The 12,106-nt window shown below is 35.5% G+C and overlaps 1 protein-coding gene across 2 annotated transcripts in view; it reads right to left on the reverse strand.

Annotated features, from left to right (window-relative positions):
* Rme-8 (receptor mediated endocytosis 8) overlaps window positions 1-12,106 on the reverse strand; it is a 193,259-nt gene that overhangs the window by 14,128 nt on the left and 167,025 nt on the right. For both annotated transcript variants that reach the window (XM_083139435.1, XM_083139434.1), the window contains exons 32-35: window positions 5,980-6,262; window positions 3,956-4,172; window positions 1,992-2,177; window positions 1,153-1,293 (exon numbers count right to left, since the gene is read on the reverse strand). In XM_083139435.1, coding sequence (XP_082995561.1) covers window positions 1,153-1,293; window positions 1,992-2,177; window positions 3,956-4,172; window positions 5,980-6,262 — 827 coding nt within the window. The remainder of the gene's footprint in view (window positions 1-1,152; window positions 1,294-1,991; window positions 2,178-3,955; window positions 4,173-5,979; window positions 6,263-12,106) is intronic.

The raw sequence follows: 12,106 nt of genomic DNA on the forward strand, positions 1-12,106 counted from the left end.
TAACTATTTTTGATACAAATATTTGAACATAATTTTCATGTAGCCTACTTCGTTTTGAATAAGATTTCAGTAATTTTGGACATGCTTACAAATACCAAAATAATCCACGGCTACAGGTTGCATCACATTAGTTACTTAATTGGTAGAGGCATGCACGTTTCGTTTTTGACAAAAACACAAAATATGAAATAACACATTGTAATGTTAATTTTTCACGTGTCTGAAAGATGTGAGGTCACGAAATAATGCAAAATGAACTGCAAAATGCAAAATAGACTCTAAAACACGAAATTTACAGTTTATTTACCAACGCGACACTATCTAAAGTTTAAATTATCCTGGGAGTTATGCAATTCATTGAAAATTTATTAATTCTGCTGTAAATATTTGAGAAGCAAAACTGGACCCCTTTGTACAGGAATAAACTTAATATTCTGGAAATGACATAAATGTGCTATTAGAAGGCATATATTTATTTTGTGTAGTAAGTGCAGTTTTTAAATCAAATTTTGGATTATATTCACATTTTTTAAACCAAAGAGTTATTTTATATACTGCTATAACAGAGAAATTTTATTTTATTTGCCACTTTTGAACTCTAAATTGATTCGGTTTTTGTACTGAAATTTTCCTTTTTTATTTACCAAAAATATGTGGAAACACCAGTGTCCTATAAACTCATAAAAAAACTGCACAAATCAATTATTTTTATCTAGTGCAGGGCCCCCTGAAGCACAGGACCTCGGGTGAGTAACAGAGTAGCTAACCGCTAGGGCCAGCTCTGCATGGTGAGCAGAAAAGTTGCAGAATTCCCAAACGAAAGCTACAATTCAGACAAACAACACAAAATCTCAGAATGGCATCTGTAAAACTGGAACTCTAGTTCCACACCAAACTGAACTCTGTATGAAGGCTCATGAAGAGCCATTTAGTGTTCACTGCATATCACGAGAAAGCAAGAAACCAGCACGTTCAGCAGTGATTGTGTAAAAACAAAAATCAAAATATCATTATTGGATGTAAAATTTTTTCGTAGCTCAAAACTTGAGCAAAAATTGACATATTTTTAGCTTCAAATATTGCACTGCTTAATTAATGTCATGGGAAAACAGCATCAAGATAGCACAGCAGAAAAATAGAGAAACTACTTACCTGCTTTACCAATTCATCAAAATTTGCTGAAAAAACCCTGTTCAGCATTTCACAGGCAACACCAATCATATCTCGTCTCAATTCCATCGCATGTTTCAGTGGTGCAATGCAATCGGCTTTGCACATTGTCTCTATGCACATCTGCAACATTCAAAATTATCACAACTATAATATATAGCAACTATTACAAGTATGAAATACTGCTTTGATAAGAGATTATTTAAAAGGTATCATTAATTCACCATAGTGAGATGCAAAGAATGACCAGCTGGTGTGCAAACATTTCTGGATTTTGCAAAACAGCTTTATTTAACTAAATTCTTTTTTTACTTTATTTGAACTGATGAAAGAAAAATCTGCATAACTCTGCATTACGAATAATATTTAGAGATGGGCAGATTACTCACTAGTGCACTATTGGTATCAGCTACTATAGGCAACATGATTAAGACTTAACTTAAATATGCTGACCAAGGCAGTCTATATTTTCATAATGTAGGTGTCTTGGTAAAATTGTTAGTAATTTTTTAAATCTGATATATTTATAATTAGCCTGTAATTTAGTGCAAAATTCTGACATTTTGTTATTTTTATTGACATAAACATATAATCCATATGCCATAACTTATAGGCACTATAGAATTTAAGTATAATACGTGTAATGATTGTGTTACCCTGAAAACTAATTTCGCACTGAAAGCATATGAATCTAACCATAGGACCAAAATAGGCATTTATATCAATATCCAATTAATCTAGTTAAATATTTTAAACAATACTTATGCATGACCTGCCCAATACTGATACACAGGAAAAAAAAAACATTTCCACCAACCTACCTGACTTGCTGCCAACTGATGAAGAATGAGAATGGCAGAACGTGGAACGGCAGTGTTTTGAGAATGAACAGACATCTGCTTGCAGAGGCGAGGAATGTGACCCAAAGTTGGAACCTGATCGGATAATGCCGGCTGAGCTTGCAGTAAGCAGACTAAGGCACTTGTGGCAGTCTCAAGAAGCTCTGTCTGAAGAAGCAGAAAAATAAATCAAATTAATACCTCTACTCTATTACATGCAACAAAAATTTGAATTGGAAAAATTAGAATACATTCTTAACCCCTCGAGTGTGGGTTGCATTTCTAAGGAAGCAAGCAACTTGTGCTGCTGCATATACACTAAGCGTTTGCTTGGACTAGATTTGACTGCAGGTGGCATATATACATATATGCCCAGGTGTTGAGAACATAACAATCACGTTAGGTGAGATTATGATAGCTATTGTAAAAACAAACACAGTAGCAGAAAAGGAAGATGAAAAAGAAGAGGAGAAAGAAGATTAAAAAGAAGAAAAAGAATATATCTTAGATGTACGAAAAGTTATCTGCTTTCATACAGTGTAGTTCGTACATAATAGAAAACCAAAATATGGCTCAAAACCAAAGTTTGCGTGATGCAGACACTGAGTTCAATTTTTTGCAGTTTTGTTATAAGTTCACTTTATATGAACATAGGCTAATCAGGACTGGACCTACAGTTTAAATGTGTCTCCACTATGTATTGAACTCTGTACCCCTTGATTACAAGGTGACAACATTACTACTACACCATCAGGGAAGCTTGAGTTGCACTTCTTCTCCATTAAAAGCTGTGACAGTGAATCTGAATCGGAATTTAAAGAAGGAAAAGGGAGTGACAGAATGGAATTTTGCTTAAAAAAACACTCGATTTTGAAGTAGTAACTTGTTTAAAAAAATTCTACACTTATGGGATTAAAACAGTTAAAAATGGTTTTAAAACTACATGGGGAGCCATTTGAAAGTGCCAAATCAATATTTCAATCGTACAGTTCTTGAACAAAAAGACCAATCACATTAATTTATATCATAATAAACTAGTATATGATACGTTTTTCAGTAACAAACTTTATATTTGTATCTTTAGTAGTTTGTAAGTAATTAATATGCATAAAGTTTTTTCTATTTTTTATATTAATGGAACAAAGTTCACAAAAGTGGAACACACAATTCTTTTCGGGGGTGATGTACAAAATTTGGTGGCAATTTCCTATGCCCTGCCTTGATTTTTAAAATGAATTACGCATTACTCTCATTCTAAAAATTCCACACATTTGAATCAATTATTGTTACCTTCTTAATACAATAAACTTCTCAAAATCTATGAGGTAACTAATCTTGTCAGTTTCCTCTTAACTCTGAACAGAAAGAAATAAACTTGAGCAAATATTTAGGAAGCAACATTAATCTACTGAGTACAGTGCTGTAGACACCTGTAATATTCATATTCAACAATTTTCTTTCCTGTACTGCATTATTTTCTTCAATATTTGACTAAAAATAATACATGCACTAAAAACTAATTTACACACAAGTTGTGTGCTTCCTTAGAAATGCTTAGCTTGGCACTGAAAACCAATCTAAAAGTACATGAAAATGTGGAAATAAATAAATAGAAATGATAGCAAAGTAAGTTCAGTTTATGCTGATATTGGGACTAGACCTACAGTTTACAGCACCTCCTCCAGAAACCAAACTTGAGCTCACTTGATTGCAGCGAGTTAGTACACAATTATGGAAATCCAGAAATCATGGTAATAGAAATGCACTAAACACACGTTCACCAAGGCTTTCACACACCTACTTGAAGTAGAGTAGATGATTTCCACAGAAATATAACATCATTAGGCATCAGAAGAGAAAATTATGACTGCTTTCGATAAGGCATAATTTCAATACAAAAGTATCCTTAAAAATAAGAAGGGTGGAAACAAAAATAAAATCCTCACATCTGGCTTCTCTTTGCTCATAAGCGTAAGGCAAGTGTCCATCAACTCAGCTAGGAACTCTTTAGGCCGCCTGAGGACCCATCCTGGGTTGGCTACGAACAATCGTAGGTACACTCCTCCAACGACCAGTTCACCTGCAGCCATGGAACTGGCTAAAGTGCCCTCTTCTGGAATCTTCCATGCAGCCTGTGGATTTTGACGCTGAACCTCATAGTGTCTGCAAGCAATAATAATACATGAGATGTGTTGCAAGTCTGAAGAAACAAAAGAAATACTTTCTGGTCTAGAGTACAACAGTAGAAGAGAAAATTACTTTAAAAATTAAACAAGTTTACAAATAGGTTTTCTGACACCTATTAGGGGCAATCCACGAAAAGTGGTCCTACTCCAAGTAAATAACAAAATGAATTAATGTGGAAATTATTATTGTTTTTAATTGCATTAAAGTTTAGATGTTTGTGAATGAATATAATTTGCACACATCACCAATAGAAGATGTTAGCATCTGCAGCCCATATGCTTCACAGAGAAATGAAGTCCAAATTTTCTACATTTTTAAAGCATCACACACGAAACACACTTTTGTAAATGCTTTTGATGCATTCAACCTATGACATCATAATCAAGTTTTCTTAATTTGTTAGCAGACACCAGAAAGTACTTCATAATTCTATGAAATCAATTCATTATGAATATCTTAATCCAATCTCATGTCTAGAATATTAAATTTTGTGTATAAAATGTCACACACGCAACGCTGAATTGGATCATTAGCCATGTGCTCTGTGCTAACCAACACTTTTTGTTGCTGTTATACTTCATAGTGTACATGATTATATATTTGCAAGTAAAACTATAAAATCAGGATTGATGTCATTCAAATGTTTTTTTGTATTATTTTAAAGATCATAATTACAGCTATTTCAGGGTGTCTAACAAAATAACAAATCTTTACTTTTTCTTGACCTTTCTTTTCTCCCCTTTTTCTTATAATCGCCCCCTACTTAGGTATACACAGTTACAAAATTAAGAAAAGTTAGATTTTTATTCACAAGGCTACTTAAGATGAAAACTGAAGCTGTTCTTTAACAATGAATTAGACTTTTATTAATGCATGTAAAAAATAATGCTTCAGACTTCATCCTGAACGAGGAATGGACACATTACTTAATTTAATATTTTTACAAAGAACTTCACGCTCAAGAAATTCTTAAGAAACAAAGTCAACAAATATTAACCACAACTCAATACAATTCTAGATTTTCAAATGTTCAATTTCATCAAATCCCAGTACAGGAATATAACAACGTAAATTAACTATACTGTAAAAAAAATAGCAAAAATTCTTGACCACAAGCGTAATTTATTGACTTTCTTGACATGCCTATACATTTCTTGACTGGTAGACAGACACCCTGCTTAACCATAGTGAGATGCAGAAAATGACCACTCTTCTGAGTGAAAGCTGATGTGCAAAGTTTTCTTGATTTTGCAAAATAACTTTATTTAACTAAATATTAGGGATAAAGTGGTACTCTTGTCGGTATCAGCTGATATAGGTATATGGTGTATCAGTTTACCAGTAAAATTAGCGATTATTTTACCATATAAATATCTTATAATTTAGTGCAAAATTATGCCATTTTGTTATAATTTTTTTTATAATCTCCATGCCCTACTTTTGAAAAAAGTTAATGTCTAAATATGCAACTTCTTTTTCATTGCAGTCACCTCGAAACATGCATTTAGTAAAGATGTCAATGAACCATTCAGGTTCTTCAAGGACCATTTGGAATTTTATATTGCATCGGTAGAATATCGGTTATCGGTATCGGTAAATGTTATATTGGTACTTTATTGGTATTGGCCAAAATTTCATATCAGTCCATCTCTTACTTTGTATGAATGAGTAAAAGCAAACCCTTCATATTTATTTAGGAAATAGTAACAATAAAAATATTAAAACTGCATCGATACTGACAGCTGTAGAATTAACATATTATAAAAAAAATATTGTTACTCACTCCACTCTCAGCCTTCTGACAGTAGAACAGATCCTCTGCCTGGCCTCTTCATTCCAAATAAGCTCTGGGTTTTCATGGACTCCTTCAAACATATTAATGCATGACTCTGGAGATTCCCGCATTGCATCAGCAAACACAAGAGGAAGGAACCGGGTTAAAGTGAGACGTACTTTAGGACCCACCAGTTTATCAGCACCCATTTTAGCCATAAGCTCTGCAGTCTTTTCTCTCACTTGCAGGTTGTTTGAATTACAGAATAAATCTAATAAATATATCACAGCTCCTGAAATAGAAGAACGAAGCATTGAATTATATTGTACATATATACAGGGTGGCACATATTGCATCTACCAATTTCAAATGACAATGAAAATATGGTTAGTGCTTGTAGTAACTTTGTATGGTTATGACTAGTGCTTGGATAGTTATGCACTAAAAAAATGCAAAATATGCATGCAAATATGCACTAAAAAAGTGTAAAATATACACTTTAAAAAGCAGTTTAATGTATAAATGCTGTATATTACAAACTATGAAAGATTACATGCCAGGCAATGAATATGCATTATTCTGAATGCTCATTTGCTACACAATTTTCTTTCAACTAATATGGTTCTGCGTTAAATGAAACACAATACATTACAGATTAAGATCATGATTGCATTTGATAACAACATGATGTCTCAAATTTTCGAACTTGAAATTCCTTCTGTTATCAGCTAGAATAGTCTTATATTCAGAAAACACACGTTCCACTCCGCAAGATACAAATGGACTGTATTTTAGGGCAACAAAGTCAGACACATCAAGTTTCAGATCATCCCCACGTTGTCCATTTGTATGCAGAATTTTGAAAACTTTCACCATTGTTGCATACCCACTGTTCTTTTTGAATTCTGCATCCAATTTCTGTACATACACAGGATCATCAACCTGGGCAAGGGCCTCTTTAACGTCTTCTATAATTTTGATGCTTGTTTGAAGTTGTAACCCTTTGTTTTCTAATCGACAAATGGAATCTTTCAGGCAAGACGTACTTGCCACATTTCATACAACAATCCAGGAAAAAGGAAACAAGAAAGACAGAGAAAAGATAACGAAAAGAGAAGAGAAGCGAGGAGAAGAAAAATAAATACAGTATATGCCCGGTGTTGGTTGTGGGTACAAAAATATGCTCAATATCAACTTATTTTCATACAAGTATACCTGCATATGAAATATGCATTTTAGTTAAAAATCCTTAAATATGCATTTGCATATGCAATATGCAAAATGCATAATTAACCGAGCCCTAGTTATGACTTATGAAATAAAAATATACACATACGTGTTTAATACAGTGTATAATATGGACAATAGAAACATCAGTGCATCTTGAAAATAACATTCTCTAAATGTCCTCCTCCTGCTTGGATGCACTGTTCGAGGTGATGCAGGAAGGCTTTCATGTTGCACATCTCAATATGTCCTGTGTAATAGCGCGTATTTCACGGCGACTAATGGTTCACAATATTACCTTGGCTATCCACTGCCTAACCCACCTTAGATGCTGTGGATCTCTGGAACAGGTGCAAGGCAATCTTAATTGTTCCGCCGCAATCGACATCTGCACCAGACAACGCTCCGTGCTATATAAATGCCGGACTCCCAACTGTCCACGGATGTAGGTAGGCCACACGTGCATACGTGCATTCTGGCAGAGTTGCCAACTCACATTAGTAGATACAATATGTGCCACCTTGTAGTACTGACAGGAGGAGGATATTCATTATTGTGAATTAGTAGAGCCACATACTTATGGTGAATAAAAGATTTCAAAAACTGGGAACATTTTGGGATCAGAAGCTGTGTAAAAAATATAATTTTGGTGTTAAAAAGGTGAATATAACCCTAAATTTGATTTTTAAAAATTGCACTTATTACACTAAATAAACATTTTCCTTCTAATAGTACATTTTTAAATATCTATTTAGTTCATCCCTGTCTAAAGAGTCCATTTTTGCTTCTGAAATATTTATAACTGAATTAATCTATTTCCCATGATTTGCATAACTTTCAGGATAATTCAGATCAGAAAGTGTTAGGGCAACAAATAAAACTCTCAATTTTGTGTTGGAAGAGTTTTATTTCACATTCTGCTGTTCATTGCACATTATTTCGTGACAAAACTGGTAGGAAAATGCACCTCACACCTTTCAAAAACATGAAAAATGAACATTACAGTGTGTTATTTCACATTTCGTGCTTTCGTCATAAACAGAATATTCATGCGTCTATGAATTAGTCAAGAAACGTTTTTAAAACACAATATTTGGTTCTCAGTAATTAAGGTTGAGCTGACACTACTTTTAACTATATACAGGGAACACAAACAAAAGAGCATTCAGCCAGAAGTCTCCGTGCATCTTGCCCTCCATCCCTTAACTAGGCCCATGGGGAAGCTAACTATAGTCTACCCCTCCCCCTCTATGCGTAACTATGATGTGGAGGACACGTGGTTCAGTGCAAGTTTTTTTGTTGGTGGTTGTACTATACCAGTGGTGATACTATTACTAATTTCAATATTGATAAACAGTTTTAACAATTTGATAGAAGTTCAAAATAGTTATAAATAGGGATGGGACAGATTAATCGGTACTCTATTGGTATCGGGCAATATAGGCATATAGGTGTATTGCTTTATCACTAAAATTACCAATTATTTTACCAATCTGATATTTATATAAATATCTTATTATTTAGTGCAAAATTCTGCCATTTTTTTATAATTTTAATGGCTAATATCTATGCCCTACTTTTTAAAAAAAGTAAATATCTAAATATGTAACTTCTTTTGCACTGCAGTCACCTGGAAACAAACATTTATTAAAGAGGTCAATGAACTATTCAGGTTCTTCAAGGACCATTTGGAGTTTTATATCGCATCAGTAGGATATTGGTTATTGGTATCAGTAAACTTTCTATCGGTATCGGCAAAAATTTCATATCAACACATCTCTAGTTTTAAATATTCAAATATATTTCATTGCAAGTTTACTAAACCAATCTATCAGAACATGTTCAAAAATATTTGCTGCAACAATCGTAACATTAACAAAAATAAATGTTAGATGCATAAAAATAGCAGCTTATTTGTAAATGATTGCATAAAACTTATCAGATAAGTATAATTCTCCTTTGGGGGGGGGGGGATTTTGATGCATTTGAAGTTGCCATTATTAGTAAAAGTTGAAGAGTAAAATATTAAATTGTAATAATGACTAAAAATAATAATAAATTAATGTGAAAACTGTGAAAGCACTGTATTTGAGCATCAATTCTGCAAGTTGTATTATTATTATTACAGTCAACTCTCGATTCAACGACCTTTCACAGTTCCCGGGAAAAGGGTCGTTATTTCGAAGGGGTCGTTATTGGAATTTGCCCCAATTTTCTGCCTAAACGGAGCTCAAACAGACACAAAGATGCATAGGAGATGGTAACACAATTTATCCTGGTAGTTATACAACCTGTTATGCACAGGACGAGTGTTGTGAGAAGGAAAATAGAACATGAAAACGTTTTCACAAAAAATAATGTTACTTTCTTTCAATTGTGCACAGTCGTTGCTTTTCCTGGAAATTCTTACAATTATAGTTCATGAGAAAGCCGTTTCCACCGAGACCTATGGGAAGGAAAACAATCTCTCGCTTATTGCAAGCGAAACTCGAAGAATCTTGACACCAGTTACACTGGCGCCAGCAAAAGTCGGGAGATAATCGAGCAGAATGAATGTTGGATTTTATACGTGTCTAGTGGAGCATTGTCTGTTACAAGATTAACTGGTAAGATTAGATCTCTCGGGAGAAACAACACAACCTTTATAGGCACCAGACAAAAAAAAAGGCGGGGCTGTAATTTTCGTTCTGGTTCGGCTGTGTAAAATACATCGCAAAAAAAACAACAACATGTTTTCTTTGCTTCAACAAACTTCATTCACCCTCCCCCCTTCCCCATTCAAGGGAGCAGTCCAAACTCCTTCCTTGACTTGCATTGTAATCCAGTGTGAAAAAGGAAATGTGCAACTTGCGATCTGTCTTCACCCAATGCGTATTCTAGGACACGTCATTAAACAGCGTCCCAGTCGAAAGTCATTTAGGTTTGGAATTAAATTTCACTTTAAACTGTATATTTAGTCCCGATTAACCCATCAGCATAAAATGAACAAGCTTTATGAAACTGCGCACTTTTACATATCAAAATGGTAGATCGTTATTTACTCTCATGTTAATCGATGATTTAATGTTGGATATAGGAGTATTCCCAATGTCAAACACCCACTCCTCCAAAAGTTTTCCCCTTGAATAATGTCTTTTTAATCGATCTCAGCGACCATTCCTACATTGACCACTTTTTTTTTCTTCACATGAATCTTTCTGAAGAAAAGCGGATGTGCATTAAATTTACAGTTTTGCTTATCAGAAGCAGAACATGAAGTTGTTTTAATGCTTGTTTTCCTTTCTAGAGATCGAATTTCGTTATCGTCAAATGAAAACAGCTTTGCGAGATTCAAAACAATAACTTTTTCCTTCGCGCTGGATGAGTCATTGCTGTTATCGGCAAGCAAGAGCTTTGCAGACGCTAGACAAAACACTGGCGCCAGCTGCATCGTAAAAACAAAGGAGACCGGCTGGAAGTTCGAGCAACAGGTGGCGGAAGAGAAAAATCCCAGCATTTTAAAGATAACGCAACTGTCGAAGATGGAACTTTTAACAGTAGTGTAAAGAAGAAAGAAATGTCCCTTGCTTTACGTTTTACCATGCAACAGACAATAAATAATACGGGTAATATTTCCTATGCAGACAACAGCATAAAAAAATACCTGAATTCTGCAATTATCAACATTGCCGTGCACACCAGTGGCGGAGAATAAGCTGGGAAAAGGGGGGGAAGGTGCCGTGCACACCAGTGGCGGAGAATAAGCTGGGAAAAGGGGGGGAGGGTTAATTTTTTTATTCTGTTTTTGTTCGTTTTCAAGAATATATCCAGAACTGGTTGCCCCATTTTAGACGTTAAAGGAAGAGGGATGGGTCCACTTCCACCCTCGCCTGTAATCAGCCCGTGTGCGCACACGAGCAAGAAATTCGCCCCTCCCCCCTTTGCTGACAGGAAAAAGGGGTAGAAGTCAGTCAGCCAACGGAACACTTTTTTGGCAGATATTACGACACAATTACGAAAACGTATGAAGTGGGAAACTGGAGTTATGATGCACGTAAGATCGCAGTAAACTTTTGTGGAAACCTGGATGACAACGCATTAAGCGGGTTGACGATCTTTAGTTCGCCTATGTGGCTTTGATTATCTCGAACAGTTTCGCTTTTTTATGAAGTGTTGCAGGGAACAAAGAACACGTTTTGAATGAAAGCGGTTACTGGAAGTTGTCGGCTACAAGGTCGAGAGTTGCTCACTCACAGGAACCTACTGAAATCTAGGTCAGAGCTGGACAGATGGGCCAGACTTCCAGGTGCCACGCATCTGTATTTTGGAACATTCCTGCGATCTTATCTCTCAAGGTGGTGTATTTATCGATGAAAGAGCTTGACCTGCCATACACATTGGCAAAGACTGCAAATCCAGCAGTCATTTTGGGCTGCTGCCCTCCCCCCCCCCCCCCCCCTGCGAGTTTTCAGCAGCTCTTAGGACAAGGAAACAAGTCAAGGTCGATTTAAAATAACATCCAAGCACATTCGATCTTCTCTTCTCGCGTATCCAAGAGAAAGCGTGGCAAAACAAGCCTGGCGCGTTGGGTAGTGGCTGTCGGGTGCGGGGTAACATTGGTGCGCTTGAGGGAGGGGGGGGGGGCAGAGGTCAAGTGCTATTGGATATCACTCAAGCATGGTGTGGTGGTGTCTATTTTTAGTTCAGACCCAATTGTGAGCGGTAGCACGCTCGTGAAGGGAATGATTGTGGAAAAAAAAAAGCATTTTTCAGCCGATTTCCTTCAATTTTTCAATTTTTTTTCGAAATTTTTCAACTTTTTTCTAAATTTTTCACGGTTCCCGGGAAAAGGGTCGTTACTTCGAGGGGGTCGTTATACCCGGGGTCGTAGAATCGAGAGTTGACTGTATTTACAACTCTGACAGATACA

The sequence above is a fragment of the Lepisma saccharinum genome, chromosome 17 (genome assembly GCF_977018435.1).
Source record: "Lepisma saccharinum chromosome 17, izLepSacc3.1, whole genome shotgun sequence".
NCBI lineage: Eukaryota > Metazoa > Arthropoda > Insecta > Zygentoma > Lepismatidae > Lepisma > Lepisma saccharinum.